Raw genomic sequence first — 19968 nt, 5'->3', positions numbered from 1 at the left:
TCAAGGCTTCCAGTGACCTCCATTTGGCTAAAGCAAATGATAGACTTTCAATTGTGTGCTTATGCAAGTTGCTAATGGTATGTGACATTGTTGGTAACTCCCTCCTCCTAGACACACTTTCTTTGCATATATTTTCTCAGATCTTCTCCTTCTCTGTTTACTCCTCCTCAGTTAGCTGTGCAAATCTTTTCCCAGTTCTTTTAAAGTGATGGTGCTCAGCTCACAATCCTCTTCTCTTCCCCACCTCCGCTGACCTCCTTGGGGAGTTTATGACTAATCTCATGACTTGAAATACCACTCATATGCTGCTGCCAAGAGCTCCTCCTGAAACTCCAATCCTGTATATTTAATAGCCTATCCATATAGTGGTTTAGATGGCTGAATGATATTCAACTTGCCCTATCTGTAATCAAATTCCTGATCTTATCCCTCAACCTACATACAGTCTTTCCCATCTTAGTCAATGGTAACCACATCCTACCAGCTGTTCAGACCAAAACGTTTCGAGACATCCTGTATATTATGGCTTGGATCTGGAATCTTGCCCCCAAATTGGTCCCCAGTATGGCAAACACTTTTGGGCAAATAAACATTATAATATTGTTTGAAATACTATAAAATGGAACTTTTAGGCAATGATTGGATCCTTAGGGCTTTGACACCATCAGTGGATTAATCCATTTGGTGGATTAGTAATTTAAATGTACTAACTAGGAGGTAATAAAATACTATAGATACTCTGGTTTCTCTTCAGATCGTATAAATCTTTCGCCTTTTTTAAAATACTATAGACACGTAGGGCCTATAAACCTACAAACAAGTTATATTTATTTTCTGTACCTCCCCATTCTAAACCTATGAGAATATAATCTCAAATGCAGGGGTTTTGGACTTTTTATTAATTGATGATCCTTAACCCTAGAACAGCAACTGTCATCCAGAAGGCACTTAAAAATATTTGTTGAATAAATGAATCAAGTAAGTGTAAGTAGTTAATTGGACTGTTTTTATTTCTACCACCAAATATATAGGTTGTAGTTATTGTTATTATTTATGCTGTAAATAAAATGTCTCTAAAATTGCTGTGTAGGTTTGAAATGTGGGCTATACAATTAAAAATTCTTTTTAAAAACACTTTTGGGCAAATAAACATTCTAATATTGTTTGAAATACTATAAATTCAAATCAGCAGCATCCAAATGAATGAGTTCTTAGCCATCATGAGAAGTGCAGAACTTTTTTTTATAAAAAAGGGCTTTAAATGAAAGTGTGCAAGTTAACGTTATTACTTCACATTCTAATTTAAATTAATCTTATGATGATAAAATAAATAAATGCTATTACAGAAAGTTAAAATACAGAATTTATTAAATAACTTACAACCCCACATACATTAACAATTTTGATTATTTCTTTTTCTTTCAGTCTTATTTCAATTTTTATTTTATATATCTATATACAAATATGAAAATATGTGTATATACATAATATATGTATGTGTCTATATGTACAGATAACACATAACCAGGATATTTATATCTTTAATATTATGTTTAGCCTGCTTCACTTTTGGTTATATTATATATATATTATAATATATATTTTGATTATATTATGTATATATATATTATATATAACCAAAAGTAAAGCATTATCTAGTTCATTAAAATTCTATAACACTTATTTTTTGTGATGTACTATTTGTGGTACATTTATGTATCATCTATTTCCCTACTGATGGACATTTGTACCCTGAATATTTTGCCATTATATTTAGCAATATAATAAACAACTCTCTGTTTATCTTTCCCTACTTCTTTATTTCCTTAACACTTAAAAGTGCAATTTTTAAGACAAAGGCATTTTAAAACTCAATATATATTGCTAAAGTGCTTTCCAGGAAATGGCACCAATTTACATTTCCTCCAGACTTATGGATTATCATTGGATCACCATTGTTAATTTGATAAATAATATCTTATTTAAGCTTCTATTCCTTTGATTACTTATATTTCCTCCTCTCAGATTTAGATTTTCTGTTCATATCTTTGGCCTTTAATTAAGTTTTTGAAAGAAGGGGTTATCTTTGTATTATTCCTCTTGAAGTATATGAGTTCTTTGACTTATTTTTAAAATTTTTGGGATATTATATGGCTTGGAATCAAACCAAGGGGTGCTCAACCAGTAAGCACATTCTCAGGCCTCCCCCACACCCTTTAAAATTTTTTTTTATTTACAGACAGGGTCTTGCTAAGTTACTAAAGGCCTTGCTAAGTTGCTGAGGCTAGCTTTAAACTCACGATCCTCCTGCCTCCTGGGATTACAGGCATGTGCCACCATACCTCGATTGAGTTCGTTTAAATTAGGATATCAATCCTTTGCCTATTTCATGTTTTTAAAACCTGATGGCAACACTCAGGTCAAAACTGTGGCTCTAAGAGGTATATTTATTTATTTACTTGTGTGTGTTTTAAATGGATATCCTAAACACATTGAAAGAGAAAAAAGAAACAAACTGAAATAACTCTTGAATATATTATTTTACAAACATACCTTTACTCTAATGGTTAAAAAACTAGAAGAGGGGGCTGGGGTTGTGGCTCAGTGGTAGAGCACTCATCTAGCATGTGCGAGCCCCTGGGTTTGATCCTCAGTACCAATAAAAATAAACAAATGAAATAAAGGTATTGTGTCCAACTAAAAATAAATATTAAAAAAAAAAAACTAGAAGAGGGCAATATTGAACCTTATAACTGTATGGTTGTTCTTACTATTTTTTTTAAATTTTAATTTGTGGTATATTTACATTTGATGTAGCTCTACTTGCTAAGGCTGATTACTAAGCCGTCATGTGAACATAGAAACGTTAACTTATATTTCACACTAACAATAATGGTATAATTCTGAGACACATGTCTCAGTTTGTAAATTAGTTTGTTATACTTATCACAGAAGAACTGGAAGGAGGACCCAAGAATGATATTGCTACCTATTATAGAGAGTGAGTGGTAATTACTATCTCTAACTTATAGATTACACAAAAATTAATCCAAAGTTTTCAGAGTATATGGGGATGAGAAAGAATGGTTAAATAACAGATTTACAACTTTATAAAGGGAAAGCTTACTGTTCTATTACTAGGAAAATTATGAGGCCTACCTGTTGGTGTTGGTTAAAATAGATCCTGCTTTTCCTTCTGGGGCCACAGTGATGAAGACTGTGCTACACTGATGGAAAACATCCACATACACATAGCCAAAGCCAGTGAGGAACACAACCTGCAAAAAAGAATATTCAGAATCTGATTAAAAAGAAGTAAGAACACTACTGAAATGGCTGACTTCAAATGTCTCAAATTCTGATTCAATACCACAAACACTTCCTGGTTATATTTCTTTATATTCATGTGTACAGGCAATTCAGCTGACTTAAAATGAAAACAAAAATCAATTCCAGATTTTTCAATATCCAGCTGTAAGGATCACAGAAAAAAAAATGACGGATGATGGGGCATGAGTGTCTTCATTCTCTGCTTCTTTGGATTTGGCAAATAACCCTGTATGAGCTGGAGTGCAGCCATGGGGCCAGCTTTGTGAACACATATGAATCTCTTTGGAAAAAACCCTGAGACTCTGGACTTGAAATGCAATGTGCAAAACATTTTCAGGCACGTGAGTGTTCACTTACTACTACAGGAGTGAGTGCCCACCTTCCTTGCTGGGCACAAACAGTATCCCCTAAGACACCAACAAGACAATTCATAACCCTGCCCCCTGAAGTACTCAAATAACTTGTAGAAAGAATTTTAGATAAGTCAATTTGTTTAGAGTCAAAATGAATTTTTCTATCATGAGAAGGTGGACCTAAAAAAAGTTCTATCTCAGAAGCCAGGTACCAGGCCAGCAGAACTGATGTCCTTTCAGCATTAAATACCAATGTTGCCTAAATGGATAAATATTTGAAAACAGAACAGCACTATGTGAAAAACAACTCCAAGGACATCATGTTCACAGCCAGTATTACCTGAGGGTTGGGGCAAGAACTTCTTTGTGCTTGGGAATGTTGGTTCTGATGATTTGCAATACCAATTTAGTTCAAGACTAGGCCATTTATGAATGTTAGGACAGCAAATAAAGGAAGAAAGACTGACAATTCCTGGATGAAGGAACAAAGCTAGTGCTTGCTTGACAAGTAATGAACCTATTCTAATTCTGCACACATGAAGCAATACTGGAGAGAGTATACACAAGACCACAGACTTACACTTGGAAGCAGAAACTTAGTATGCTCTTTACCTATTTGATTCTTGAGAATTCTGTATTCTAGTTACCATATCTCTTGCCCTAAGACATGATTCTTTGCTATCTTGCTTTCTTACCTCTTTATGAATTTAAGAGAGTGTCTAAGGAAAAATTATACCCTTAATCTGATTCCATTTGTCAGTTTAACATTAAAATTTTTAACAGTGAGTGTGATGTTTGGAAGCAACTTCAGGGTGACTGGGCTTCTTTCTTGACTCCCTCAGAAATCCTGCCCATATTCAGCATCCAGGGGACCTGGATGTCATGTGGAGAGCCATCCTCACGCGTGACTGGGCGACTCCCGGTTTGGGTCTGAGGCTTCTGGCTGTGTCGGAACTTTCCCGGCCCTCTCCTGATGAGAGAACCCGTCCGTGGGGGTGTGACTGACCACTGACCCCGGGGGCCCAATCACTGACCCTGACCTTGGAGTGCGGCCCCCCCCCAACCTTCATTGGATGGAATTCTCCCCTGAATTTCTTGTTCCCCAATAAAAGGCTACTCCCTGGCGTGCTCACTCTCTCTCCTGCTAGCCCTGAGTAATCCTTGCTGCCCTACAGGTGGTTTGAGGTTGGAGCCAGAGAGGGGAGCCGTCTCGGACCTGGTCATAGAAAAAGGTAACTGAGTCTGTGTGTTTTATTTCGATCTCTGCTAGCTAACTTTTATGCCAAGAACCTCATTAATGAAACCAATGCGCAGGCCGCATGGTGGAATTGGCGCCCAACGTGGGGCTGTGAGCAAATATTTTCTATCAGACTCTGTACAAAAGGCGAATTTGGACCATATGTCTCACATTCACTTTTTAGTTCCTTAATGGTTTTAAATGGGATTACAGCATGAACTCTAACTCTCTGATCTTGCTCATTAACTTGCTCAAAAACTGGAAAAAGTTGAAAACCGCTAGTATCCTCCCCATCTTCCTGTGCTTTCTTAATACCTCGCTGCAATGGGGTAAGAAAAGTCATTGTTAATCCAGCGTACCTGTTAAATTTTGTCCTTTTAGCAGGTATTGGCCGAATTCAAATAGCCTGGGCAGGCGGTGTTAAACGCAGCCTGTTAAGATTTCTCTGTAAGTCCTGAATTTCAATGTCTGATTCTTCTCCCTCAGACTGCGATTCATGGTCAGACTCTGTGCTGTCGCCATTTTGAAACTGGGCTTCTAAGCCATGTGGCTGAGAAGAACTCTGTGCCCCTCTAGGAATCTCTTCCGGATTCTCCTCTCCAGGAAGATCCTCTACCTCTTCCAGAGGGCTTTCTAGGATTTTGGAGGTTTCTTCTCTATGATATTCGTCCCTATAATCTCCCTGCGGGCTAGCCTGGTCTTGCAAGTTTAAGGTCACATTCCTAACTTTTGGTTTGGCCCCTAGCGTCTTTGTTTTTAAACGGCTTAAGGGAAAGGGAATTAACTTAGCCTCAGGCGGATTTTCCATTTGAATAGACTTAATAGCCCTCTGCATGCCTTTTAACAGGTCTTCAGGGGGCCACAAACTTTGGCCCATATACTCAAAAAGACAAACTTCTAGAGGTGTCCAAGTTTTCTGAATACTTTCTATGCCTCCAGGTAGTTCATTAGAAAGATAAACCTTTTGTAACTTTCTTCCTAATTTCTCTCAAGTAGATAAATTTGGAGACTCTTGGTCATAAAACCAAGGACAATATTCACCTACAATCTTTAAGAATTGTAATAACTGAGCTTTCTTTATCTGTTTTCCTTTCTGATTAATTATACTGTCTAAAATAGTCAGATACATTTCCTTATCCGTAGAAGTTGAATTTCCCATTTTAATTAATTTAACGTCTCTTTCCTTCAATATCTCCAGGTACTTTTGTGACTCTAAATTGTCACCACTTCCTTTATCTTATCTTTATAGCATGCTCCCACTCAATCTAGCTAATCTAGAATGCCCCCCTCGTGGGCGCCAATTCCACCATGTGGCCTGCGCATTGGTTTCATTAATGAGGTTCTTGGCATAAAAGTTAGCTAGCAGAGATCGAAATAAAACACACAGACTCAGTTACCTTTTTCTATGACCAGGTCCGAGATGGCTCCCCTCTCTGGCTCCAACCTCGAACCACCCGTAGGGCAGCAAGGATTACTCGGGGCTAGCAGGAGAGAGAGAGAGCGAGCATGCCAGGAAGTAGCCTTTTATTGGGGAACAAGAAATTCAGGGGAGAATTTCATCCAATGAAGGTTGAGGGGGGGCCGCACTCCAAGGTCAGGGTCAGTGGTCAGTCACACCCCCCACACGGACGGGTTTTCTCATCAGGAGAGGGCCGGGAAAGTTCTGACACAGCCAGAAGCCTCAGACCCAAACCCGGAGTCGCCCAGTCACGCGTGAGGATGGCTCTCCACAATGTCATTTCTGCCTCTTCCTTTTATTCCTCCCCTACAGCCCAGGTGTTATCAGATCTTCCAGCTCTGCCAGGCTACTGTTCTAACGTAAACCTTGTCTGCCATTCATCATTCCTGGTGCCTAGAATATGCTTTCCCCCATACAAGTCCTGTGTATCTTTCACATGCAGTTTAAAGAATTCCTATTCCATGAAGCACTTCTTTAACCTTTCTATTCCCTTCCTCAGTTTGACACCTGTACCTAAGTCTAAAAGCACTTAAACCATATTTATACTTGATCATGAATTTTATTGTTTGAATATTAGTTACTTGTTTTGTGTACCTGACTCAATCACTACATTATAAACTTCTTACAGCAAAATGAGTCAATTTGTTGTATCTATATTCTCCATAGACACATTTTCCAAATGCATTGTTTTCCAAAAATACCTGTTTTAAAATATTCTGTATCCTGAATTTCCTCTATTTGTTCTAGGTAAGAAATGAACTTGACTATGATAAAACTTGAAATTAAAATGGCTCAGCTCATGAATCTAAAACAAAATGGATACTCTTTGAGAAACATTCCTAATTATATAGTCATCCTTTTTAACATCATCTTCAGGCATTTAGAGTCATCTTCAGGTATTATGAAATGAGAACATGTACTGTTCTAAGATAATAAAGACAAGGCAAGTTGATGAATTCTGTTAACTGCTAGAGAGATTCAAAAGCAAGCAAATTAGCTTAAGCTTTTAAGGTATTTCTTTCTTCTGGCCCAAAACCTGGACTCTGGAGAGAGATTTTGCTGGGTGTTCCTTGTCCCCACAATGAGAATGGATGAAACAAACTTGAATCCATGGCTTCTCTCCTTGTCTCCTTTCCCATGTGGAGCAACAACTCACAACTTGAAGCCTTTGCATAGTGCAGCTGTAGTGATTAGGAAACTAGGTACCTAAGAGAAATTAGGCATATGTACCCTGACTCCGGAAATGTAAAGGAACTCTTTGCTTTGGTTTGATGGTTTGGTTATTCAATCATTTCACTTATTCCCTGACAAACACTTAAACAGTACCTACAAAGAATCAGTTACCAGAAAGTCATATGCTTAGGTTGCTCAAGCCTAGGTGGCAAAAAAGCCAAGTGCATAGATAAGGAGATGAGAACTGCCAGCTCCAGGGCAGAGGTGCCTGCGGTGCTTCCCCCTCTTAGGCACTGATCATATGTGCTCCACAAAAGCAATAGTTTTATGTCCCTTTTCTTCAGTGCTTATACCAATGCCTGGTCCTTGGATGATTTGACTGGATATCTCTGAAGGTGGTTCCTGAGGTATGACTTCTAGTGGCCACCCATGTCCAGTTCCCTCCTCTTAAAGCCACAAAGCTGAATTGTACTCCCTGCCCTTGCTGTTTGGTTTGGCCATGTGACTAGTTTGGCCATTGTGCTAAAGGTAGCATTGTGCGTAGAAGAACGATCTGTCTCCTGCTGCTGCAAAGACTGAATAAAGATCAGTGAGAGGCCACTACCTATTACTGAAAATAGAGTTTCACTGGACAGAACTATGCTCAATTTGTTTATATACTGCTTCTATTTAATAAAAGAGCCGAGAAGTTGCAGTAGAGACTATATGGCCTGCAAAGCTTAAAGTACTGTCCAGTTGAAAAAAAAATGCCTGCAGAATCCTGCTCTGATAGTTGTGGTAGACTGTTACATAATCAATGAGTTGTACATCCCAGAATCTATGCCCTTGTGTAGCCCCTTCCTATACTGACATTGGGTTTGGCTCTGACTTTCTTTGGCTAACATGACATCAACAAAAGGGAAGCTTGAAAAAGCTTGTTTACTGGAATCTGCCTTCCTGATGCCATGTAAGGAAACTGGTCTAGTCTCTTCATGGAGGAAAGACCACGTGGTGAGAAAGCTGCCCAGAGTTTGCAGCTGAGGTTCTCTCCCAAGCCCTGCAACTCCCCTTCTAAATGCAGCTGCACATGTGATCACAGGCTCACCCTGCAGGAAACTCAGTCAACTGCCAGAATCATTGTTTTTTTAAGCCAGTAGGTTTTGGGTTGACTTGTTACAATGTTGCAGATGCAAGATGATGGAATCTTTATCAACCTGGATCCCTGAGTGACCATGTAGAACAGAGCCCCTTTATGACAGATACTGGCATGTAGCATGACAAGAAGTAAACCCAGGTTACAACAGGCAATATGACCTACTTTATATACTAATGTAGATACTTGTAAATAGAAAAATGGTTCTAGTAAAAACCAAAAATATTGTGCCCTGGATTAGTGGTCAGGCATTAAAATTAGACATTTGAAAGCTACAAAAATAGGGATTCATTTTGAAATGTCCAAGCATCTAGGTAAAGCAGTTGCCTGAGGCTACTTGAGAGGTGGATCATAAACCTAATAAATTTGTAGCTCTAGAAGATGAGGTTCAGTAGTATATGTTTGCTGCTGTTGGCTTCCAGCAATGGAATCACAAAGAGATGAGCTCAGGACAGAAATGGCCAGGTTGCAAACAGAAATGAAAGAGAATAGAGAGAGTCTAGAAATTCTAGGCCTTGCAAAGTTAGAAAGGTTTTAAACCTGCTATGGTCTGAATGTGTTCCTTCTATATTCATATATGGAAATCCTAATCTCCCCACAGGTGACACTATTAGGCAGGGATCAGTGCCCTTATAAAGGGGACCCATGAAAGCCTCTCCCTTCTACTATTGTGAGGTTACAGTGAGAAGATGGCTATCTATGAACCAGAAGTGAGGCCTCATCAGATACCTCATCAATCTGCATGTACCTTGATCTTGGACTTCCAGAACATTCAGAAAAAAATTTTGTTGTTTATAAGCTATGCAGTCTATGGTATTTTGTCATACTAGCTCAAACAGATGAAGGGAAAACCCCAAACACAACAAATAAAATCAGAAAGCCCTTGAATGTGAAGGCATTAGGACTCATCACAAACATCACACTCACTGCTAAAAATTTTAATGTTAAACTGACAAATGGAATCAGATTAAGGGTATAATTTTTTTCCATAGAAGCTCTCTTAAATTCATAAAGAGGTAAGGAAGCAAGACAGCAAAGAATCAAGTCTTAGAAAGGACAAGAGATATGGTAACTAGAATACGGGATTCTCAAGAATCAAATAGATGAGGAGTATACTGAGTTTGTGAGAGATTACTATGGTCCAATACACTCATGAACCTAGACTGATAGAGACTGATAATGTGAGGCTGAAGACAAGCTTCACATGGCCCATGAAGATCCCTCCTAGAGAGTGGATCCAGGAACCTGAACAACAGTGGTAACAGTACTCTCAGGAGTAGAAATAAGGGGCTGGGGCTGTAGCTCAGTGGTACAGTGCCTGCCTAGCACGTGTGAGACACTGGGCTCAATCTTCAGCACCGCATAAAAATAAATAAAGGTATTATGTCCATCTACAACTAAAAAAAAATTTTTTTTTTAAAAGAGTAGAAATAAGGGCTGTCAAAGAAGGTTTCTTGCTTCCAGGGTATAAACCCTACTCAGAAATGTACCTGGAAAAATTTCAGAATTGCTATTGGCAAGAGGCTTACATATGTCTCATTCTTCCTGGTTTCAAATTGAAGACGTTATTACTGTTTTCCTGTGCTATGAAACAGCAGGGCAAGGTAGATCAGTTCAGATGTCTGTAGATCAAAAAGAATCATATCTAGACTGAACATCTCTCAGAAGTACTGGACTTTAAGTGTGATGTAGTGACTGCCTATAATCTTGGAAGAATAGACATTTGTTTGTTCGGTATGTGGGAAAAGAATGAACTAAATGAATAATGGTCAAGAGGATTTGTTGTTGTTGTTGTTTTTCATTATCATGAAGCAACCTAGCCAGTCCTGAACCATGTGGTCATGTTTACTTTCATCACTTTTCGCTACTAGTATATGGGGCAGGGAAGGCTCTAGGCAATATATACTAACATACTTGCTGCCTTAACCACAAAACAGACCTGGGGAGTCTCTGAGCTTTGCTATTTGAATCTGTGTTAAAGAACTCTGATCAGTAAAGCTCTCTCTTACTTAATGTGGGTATAAGAATATCATTCAAGGCCTAGGTCCTGCCTTCCTCTTAGGACATCATCTTCCAATATAATCACAAAGAAGATACACTTAAATAAAACTTGTGCTTTACTATGTACTCAGTTAAAATTTTAAAAATCATTTTTAAAATGATTTTTAAAAATTTATATCTAAGACAATAAAAAAATTATACCAACTTAATTTTTTACTTAGTAAAATTTAATTTTACTAAGTAAAAATGTTATGCAGAGATAGAAAATAAAGGGAATATGGAATATGGAAAATATTTTTAAAAGTCTATTTTCCACCTTGCTGGCATTTTCCCCCCAATAGGCTATATGTGAAGATATAGGGATAATCAAAAGGGAGTTATAAAACTCTCAGCCAAGTTAAACTTAAACAATAATAAGTTATCCTGGTTATTAAAATCTTCAGTTTTCATGAATTCTCTCTTCAACTGGGCTCCAATTCCTATGATTGGTACATCTCACTGGGCTTCTTTCCTTTGCTTCCACTTGACTCATTCTGCCCCACCTCAAAGTTTTACTTCCTTTCTTAGAAAGTCTGAGAGTTTAGCCATCTCTCTCTCTTACCTCTAGCCTTTTCTAGCTACCTTTCCACAACCAAAATTGTTCATCCACCTGGTTTTGTAAAGATCATTTCCTCCCCACGTGGAATTCTACTTAGTCTTAAAAATGATAAAAGATGATCGTTTCCTCTCCTGCTTTTGCACCTTCAAGCTTTAGTGGCATAATACATGTGCTGTGAATTGATTTGTCTAAAATGATCTGAAGATACATTAACTAGGCATTTTTCTTGTTTAGCTGAGTTTTAGCTAAAACTTTTTTTCATTAAAAACAAACAATAACGACAAAACCCAAACTCTACCTCACAAAATAATTGTGAAGGAGTAAATTAAAACTCTACTACTTACATGTCCATGGAAGTAGTTTGTAAGAGGCAAACCATGTTTGCAACTAGGCAAACCATGATATGCAAGACTGCTTGACTTCTTAGTCTTTGAAGAAAGGGAACTAGAGATTTCCACGTATGCTAAGTAATTGACATGTGGTCTGTTTTAAGTGGTCTGGAAGACTGGAGAGCCTTCTCTGAGCTGGACTCCATGTTTTAGGAATCTCTTTGGTAGCAGTTATGAACACAGACTTAAGGGTAGAGACATCCTTTAAGCTGCTATTCGTAACATCTGAGATGAACCAAAGGCCTGAAAATGAGAGAAGGTACCAATTCCAGAGACATGTCTGAGTGACTGGATGTGTGAAGGAAGGAAGAAAAAGGAAGGCACTGGGATATAGTAGGGAGAAGCCAGGTTTAGAAGCCAGGCCATCCTGGGTTTGAATCCCAGGTTGAGTTACATTGTGCAAAAATCACCTCTAGGAGTTTCAGATAGCATCAAACTTTAAAGGGATGTAACAGGGACTGATGCAAATACTTTTAGAGTTCTTGAGAAAAAACAGCAATTCAGTACTAGTTTATATCAATATTACTTAAGGCTTTTGTACTGGCTTGTGATCTGGGAAATGATCATCTTGGTTTTAGACACATTGGTGTGAGGTGCTTGAAGATCAGTGGGTAGCTGAAACACAGATTTGCAGTTTAGGAGGACACAGATTTGGAGTTTAGGAGGGATATGAGGGAGATTTTATATATATGTAGGTCTGGGAGTGATGGGTGATAGAGAGTAGCTAGACCTATGAGATGAATTATATCTTCCAGAAAGGAAAAGAAGGGAGATGAATTTCTAAGATGATTAAAGTAGAAAATGTTAGATAAGGATGAAAAGAAAAAAGTTGATATTCTGGATATAATTTTTTTCTCTGTATATTTTTTGAAAAACATTTTAGAGGAACCCCATTCTGGAGAATCTGTGGAGCAGTTGTGATTCAGCCAGAACAAACTATAAGCACACAAAAGACTCTAGACCCAGGGACTAGGCAGGCTTTCAGAAATGGGTGCCAACTTGCTGCTCTCTGTTCTGGCCTGGATGTGGTGGGTGGTAAAGGGAGGTGAGAGAAGTAAGAAAGAAATCAAAATACCTTCACTACAGATTTTCTAAATCAGAACCTCACTTGGATTGACAACCTTTTATTTTTTCTATATACAAATCCCTGGATGGAGGTAGATGTATCTCTGAAAACTACCACCTGTTACTGTAAGCATCTGTGCCTGGGTTCACCTCTGTGTGATGTTTACTTGATGGCTGATCACACTTTTGAGTTCTGGTTCATCAAAGAACTTAGCAAAGTACCTCATGACATTCTTACAGATAAGATACTACACATTATAGTTTAAAAGTACTTTTAGGTGTATTTTCTAAAAACTGTGGGCTAGATGATGTAGTTTGGCGTGTTACTGGCTGACTGGAGGGAAGTCTCCAGTGATCCTCCACAGTATACTGCAGGCTTTGGACTTGTCCTGCTCAACATATTTACTGATGACTTGGATGAACATGGAGAATGCTTGCTCACCACATCTATAGCTGACCTAAAGCTACCATGGATACCTAATATGTTAGATGACAGCATTTCAATTTTTTTAACGGTAATTTCAACAAGCTGGACTAGGCCAATAGCAACAAGACTTAATTTATTGGGGATAAATGTAAAGTCCTGTCATTGAGTTCAAAAAGTCAACTATATAGCAAGTCATACGATAAAGACTTGGGGGATGTGGTTGACCACAAGTTCAATAATAACAAACAGTCTGAACTTGTTAACAAAAAGTGAACTGAATCTTCTACTTTATTAATGGAAGCACAGGGAGGTAATAGCTGGTTAGACCACATTTGGAATACTGCATGTAATTCCAGCTGCCAGATTTTTAAGAGGGAACATAACACACTGGTGTGTTCAGACAAGGGTAACTGGTGATGGGTCTGGAAATCACATTTCCTAAAGGGGTGACTCAAGGAACCAGAAATGTTTGGCCTGGATAAGGGAACACTTAGAGAAGATGTTGAAGCCTCCCTCAAAAAATTACAGTGTGGCTGTACTGAAACAACCCTAGAGGGCAAAACAAGGATGAATGAGTGGATGCTATTGAGGGAGTTTTCAGTTGGATTAGGAAGAAAGTTTCTTATAGCCAACACTGGACGAAGCCATGACTATGACAATGGGACCTTCTAAAACGTCATGCAGGCACTCTTGCACTAGGTAAAGGGGTAATTAGAAAGTGTTCTTTAACCTGTGCTTTGATGAGCTTTCAGGTAGCAGTATCTTCAGTCAGCAGGACTAGAGAGGACGGCCAGTGGTGACCTCAGTTTGGTGTAGAAAAGAAACAGCTTCGGGAGATCCATGAGCAGAGCCAGGTGCCAGCCTGATCCTGCTCAGCTATAAGTTACCTTGCTGATTATTCTTTAAACCTCAAACCTCTCATCGGTAAATAAACATAAACATTATTGTCCTTTACAGGATGTATTTAGTTAAGTCCTTAAAGGTAGGGATAATGCCTTATTTAAAGCAAAGGGTTTGGTACTTGATAGACCCTCAATAAAATTTTTTGAACAAATGACAGAATACGGACTGTGTGGGAGAGCACTTGAATGGCAGAGAACCATATAAACACAAACTGTCACTCTCTGACATTTCCCCTCTCAAACATAAACAATTTGAGACTAGCAGTGACCCTGACCCCACTAAATACTTCCCTTAAGAGCTAAAGATCATGAGAATTCACTTGATCCTTTTAGGATCAAGGAAATTCACCTGCAAAGGGATAATTTGGAAGGGAGGTGGTTTTCAGACTGAGCATTCTACTTTGCTCATTCTTCAGTGGCACATAAAATACTTTTCAGAAGTTCATGCCTGCATATCCTTGAAGGCATAGATGAAAAGTCCCTCACCCAGAGACATTCCCTGGCTTCTCAAACTGGCCTGTTGCACACTTATTCCCTTCCTTCATTGCTCCCATCAGAGTTTATGATAATACAACTCTCCATGTGATTAGTTGCTTATTATTTACGTTTTCCACACATAAATTCCCTGGGGCAAGAGCTGTGTTTTGTTTTTGTTCAGTGCATTTTGTGTAGTCCCAGTACCAAATTTAATGCCTGGCTAATATTAGAATCTCAGTAACTATTTGTTGATTGAATGAATGAAGCAAGCTTTACAATATTTTTGTTAAATGGAAACTTCTATTGCTTTCTTTGTACCTTGTTTTGGTTTTTCAAAGTAATGTTTCCTAACTTTTGTCAAAAATAATGTTTCTATTAGAAGTTGAAATTGCATGCACTATGATAGGATTTTAACCTATTTTGCTGATAGGATCTGTACAAATGATCAGTACAAATTTATTTCTTATGCCCTCATTTGTCAAGAACCTAGAGGTTTCTCTTCCTAAGTCAGGCTACCACCTGCTGTCACATGGTAATCAGTTGTTACTTTTGGGCCTCTGGCTGAACATCCACGAGATGTCTTCTAACCAGGTGCGAGATCCAAGGACACAACTCCCGAAAGCCCATACCAACTTTATAATCTAGATTTTGTGGCCTGCCTGTTATGAGATCTTCTTTGATAACTCTTGATACAAAGAATGCTTGTTTGTGAAATTATAAACTTTTTTGTGTATATTCTTTCATATACTGCATTTAAAATTATATGAGATTGTCTTATTTACAAAACTGAGCCCAGGGACCTATGTAGGACTAAAAAAAACCCAATGCAGTTTTTTTCCTTGAGGCATAATGGAGATCTTTTGGTGTTTTAATTGTGCTTGTTTAGGCCAGCTTTGAAACTCATATCCCTTCTCTCAGATCAAGGGCTGAGGGGAGGTTCCTAGAAGACAAACCCACCCGTCCCCAAAACTGCTCTTTCATCAGGGACAGAGTTACCTCTCTCCCTAGTGATTTATATGCCTGGGGGTATTACAGAAAGAATGTTGGTGAGGGTCTGAAACATGTCTTTCTCCAGAGGAGGAAGTGCACCATGGTCTGTAGGACATATGGCATATAGCTCCTAAAAGATTAATGGGAACCTGAGACTTTGCTGGGTCCTCTGACCATGAATGATCAGGGTGTTGGAAGGAGTGCCTCCCCTGAGCTTTGAAGTATCCCTGACTACAAAGGTGTGAGGAACTTTAGAGTGAATAGGAGTCCCCAAAATAGTTTGGCAGACATATGCCTATTGTAAAGAATTCCTGAGACACATATAAGCAAGATTTCAAAACTCTTCAAACCAATGATGGGGAATTTAGGAACCCTTGAGAAGCTTACAGTGTTCATTTTGTAAATTAATAAGACTGGGCACATCTCCAGGGGCTGCAGGGACTCCACAGATTTTCGACGTTTGTCAAATAAGCACGGCTGATGGAAAGCACACCCCTGGCTGCTACAAGTGCAGGTGTCCAGGGTGAGTGCAGTCCTGCCAGCTGCTCATTCATTCTTTTGTCTATCTTTGGTCAGATCCTTCATCTGTTTCCACGGCTACTGCTTTCCCCAGACCCCTTCTTCTTTCCCTCTCTTGGCAGATCATTCACTCCACACTTCACAAATAAACTTGAGGCACTGAGAACCAATTCAACTAATTTCCTGGCCTCATCCCTCCACATGTTTCTATCTACACCTGTGCTCATTCTCACCCTTTGCCCCATTGGAGAAACAAGTGGTCTTTCTATTCAAGCTCAAATACTTTGCCTGTGCCTTGGACTTATGTCTCTGGGCACATTTTGCTCATATTTTCCAACCTCCTTGCTGGGCTTGTCTCCCACAGTATGTAGCATTTCCTCCCCACTGATCTCATTTTCTTATGGCCACGCTCCTTGAGAGAACAACACTCACCTGCTCTTCTAACTCCCTTGCTTCTACTTACTCCTGAACTTACAATTTCTTATCATTATCTTGATTGGCATCCTTCCGGGATTTTCCATCCTGTCACAGTTCTCCTCTGGACATTTCCTGTCACTCCACCCAGGTTCTCTTCCTGCCACTTGTCTCCTTTCCCTCCTTTCTTTTGCTGCTCTATACTTGCAGTTGGAGTTTTCCCAGGTCATACCTGGGACCCTTTTGGCCTCCTTCACCTAATCTCATTTTCTTATTCAGTTCATTCATTCAGACATTCATTTATTTCATTAATTTTTATTAAGATCTTCCTGTGTTGTCAGATACTCTACTGTGGTCTAGGAAAGAATAAAGTATGCACCTAACTGCCAGGAATCTTGATGCAGTAGGAAATCATTTAAAGAAATAAGTGCAGGGCTGGGGTTGTGGCTCAGTGGTAGAGTGTTTGCCTAGCACATGTGAGGCACTGAGTTTGATCCTCAGCACCACATAAAAATAAAATAAAAGACACTGTGTCCACCTAAAACAAACAAACAAAAAATAAATATTAAAAAAAAGATAGAAGTGCAACTAAATGCTATAGATGTTATAGGAGAATATAGAGGGGTCCAGAGGGTGAGGAAGAAGACTGCACAGAGCCTTTGGGAGAATCTTAAGAGATGAGAAAGAATGTGCCTTCAGGGCTGGGCAAGAGGAATTAAGGAATTCCAAGTAAAGAAGTAGCACATGTGGCACAGTGTTTCAGAGCATGGACTTTGGAGCCAGGAGATCTGGATGAAATCCCAGGTCCTCATCTTGAAGGAATGGGAATTAGAATGTGCTGCTTTTAGAGGTCTTATTTTCTATTTCTGCAACAAGACCTAACATGTATGGCTGCTGTAAAGTTTAGATAACAGCAAAAGTGCTTATTAGCACGATGCTTGTCACAGAGTATGTGATTATTAAATAATAACCATTATTACTATAAATATAATTATAACTTTAATATGTGTTTTATAACCATTACAGGAGGATCTACTTCATAAGACCAAATGAACTAAAATAAATGTGAAAGAACTTTAAAAAAAGTATAATGCAAAATTATTCAGTCATAAAAAGGAATGAAGTTCTTGTACATGCTAAAATATGAATGAGCTTTTAAGAAAACAAGTTAAGGGAAATAAACCACATACAGAAGGACAAATAGTTTATGATTCCCCTTATTTATGAGGTACTTATAGCAGGCAAATTCATAGAGACAAGAAAGAAGAACAGAGGTTCTAGGAGTTGGGGAAGGAGGCATGAGGAGTTACTATTGAATGGGCACAGAGTTTGATTGAAATGATGAAAAAGTTTTAGAAATAGACAGTGATGATGCTTGTACAACATGGTAAATGTATTTAACGGCACTGAATTGCACACTTAACAAACAGTAGGTTTCAAGTACAGCAGAAAAGGAAGTAACAAATTCATGTGCTATTTTCAACAAAAAAATACCACTAACATTCAGAGTAAGACAAACAAATCAGGACATCTTACCCACTCAGGTTTTTAAAAACTATACTTATATTTGCAGAGTTTTACTAGTATGAAAAATGTATGTTTTTAAATTGGTAAATTTTCAAAAAAGGGAATTAATTTAGGTTGGTATTTTGATCATCCTAAAATCTGGATAATGAATTTACTTCTAAATAAAGAAGTCTAATAATTGTGCCTCATTTTTGACCTGTGGTAGATTCAAGATGACTTGATTTTTTCTAGGTGCTCCCCCTGGTAAATAGTTGCATAGTAAACTTTACTGATACATATTTGTATTGAAGAATTTAAGTCTGTGGGGATATAAAAATGGATACACAAGTACCCTTACATAGAGACAAGTTTAGCATTTAGAAAGCTGCATTTAAAATAAAGAACCAATAAGGACTCAGAAAGGGAAAGTTTCCCTTGGGCCTGGGCAGGAACACATGGCTCACTGACCTGCGTCCCCTGACTGTTGATGTCAACAGCATCACTCCACTCAGTAGTTATTTCATCTGGCAACTCTACTCTCAAACAAAGGCTAGGAAGTAAGTCTTTGGTCTTGCAGTCTGGATAACTGGAAATCTGATGATAGAGCTCATGATGAACTGAACTCTCAGAAGGAATTTTTCTGCAATAAACCTCAAATTTTGGGATGTCTGAAATAAAAAAAAAGGCATATGCAGACTTAGATATGAATGATAAAGACTTAGGGATATTAAACATAATGTTGTAAAATAAATTTCTTAAGAAGTTTACAATACTTTTATTTAAACATTCTTTAAAGAATACATGTACTACTAAATAAAAGAAAAATAAACCTCCTGAAAGAAAATTTTATTCTTTAAAGTCTGTTCTATAAAATATACCTTTAATGTTTTCCTTTATAAGCACTGCTACTGGGCATCTGTTGTGGAGAATGACTCGAGGACTAGGGTCTTCTGAGAGGGTTAAATAAGTCACTCCAAAGTGTTCTTGATATGTCAATGCTATAGCCCTAAAACAGAATCAAATCAAATGACAGAGATGGTTTAGAAAAAAGTGCAAGTTTTCTCTCCTGGTCATGTTTACTTGGATTAGCAATATTCCAAACTCTAAAATGCCTTCTCTTTTATACCTTGGGGAGATTTTTCCAGAAAAATGAAGCCATCCCTTCATTTAATAGCTGTCATACATGAACTGTATATTTACTGATTTTTAAAAGGTAACATATTTATTATAAGATATCCAAAAAATAAGAGAAATTATTTAAAAGATTAAAAACCCTAACTCTACCACTCAGCGAGAACTATAGCTAACTCTGTGCTCACCTTGTCCCCGGCTCTTTTGTCCTCTATGCATATGTACCTTAAACTTCTCAGACAAGGTACCGTCTTCTCCAAAAGTGCTCAGTGAATTCTGGTAAAGGAAGAGCTGATCTACTTTAAGGACTACTTCAGAATGTGGATGCCTGTCCATTTCCATTCTAACAGCAAGCAAACAATGTTTGTTGTCAATTTTTACAAGATGGTCAGACTTTACAGGATCTACATTTTGACCACCAGGAGCAAAGGTGTATTGATAGGAGTTAGAAAAACAGCTGCCTGAGCACAGGTTGCCCTCTGTGTTAAAGAGAGAAACTCTCCTATTGTACTATAGCCTACCAAATGATATTTTATATCAAATCAGGAAAAAGATTCTCTCTGAAGTCTGAATTACATACACTGTTAGAATTAATCACAGAAATTAGTTAATTTGCTGAATGTGGTTCTTTGTTTATGCTGATAAAAATGGGTTAAGAGCACATTAAACAATTTCCTGTTTGCCATCTATTCTATTTGCCAATGTGAGTCCTTCCCAAAGATTATATTAGTTTAAGATGCCAAAGTGAACTGTGCATTAGCATTTGGTGAAAGATATACCATCAAATATGTACTACAGAGTGAGGGAGGGAAAGAGATGAGGAGATGGGGAGATGAGCAGAAAGTACATTCCTTTTCAGAGTGAA

General features: G+C 38.2%; 1 protein-coding gene across 7 annotated transcripts in view; it reads right to left on the bottom strand.

The window, feature by feature from the left end:
- The window catches only part of Vps13b (vacuolar protein sorting 13 homolog B), a 756023-nt gene that overhangs the window by 23113 nt on the left and 712942 nt on the right, over positions 1-19968 (bottom strand). For all 7 annotated transcript variants that reach the window (XM_046464889.2, XM_046464891.2, XM_046464888.2 and 4 more), the window contains 3 exons: positions 18851-18978; positions 18441-18640; positions 3160-3278 (listed from right to left, as the gene is read on the bottom strand). In XM_046464889.2, the coding sequence (XP_046320845.1) occupies positions 3160-3278; positions 18441-18640; positions 18851-18978 (447 nt within the window). The remainder of the gene's footprint in view (positions 1-3159; positions 3279-18440; positions 18641-18850; positions 18979-19968) is intronic.

Source organism: Marmota monax, unplaced genomic scaffold (assembly GCF_021218885.2).
Source record: "Marmota monax isolate L192 unplaced genomic scaffold, Marmota_monax_Labrador192_F-V1.1 WCK01_AAM20220418_F8-fsc00003, whole genome shotgun sequence".
NCBI classification, from domain to species: domain Eukaryota; kingdom Metazoa; phylum Chordata; class Mammalia; order Rodentia; family Sciuridae; genus Marmota; species Marmota monax.
The sequence above is the reverse complement of the archived record's forward strand: the minus strand, read 5'-3'. Positions and strand labels throughout refer to the sequence as shown.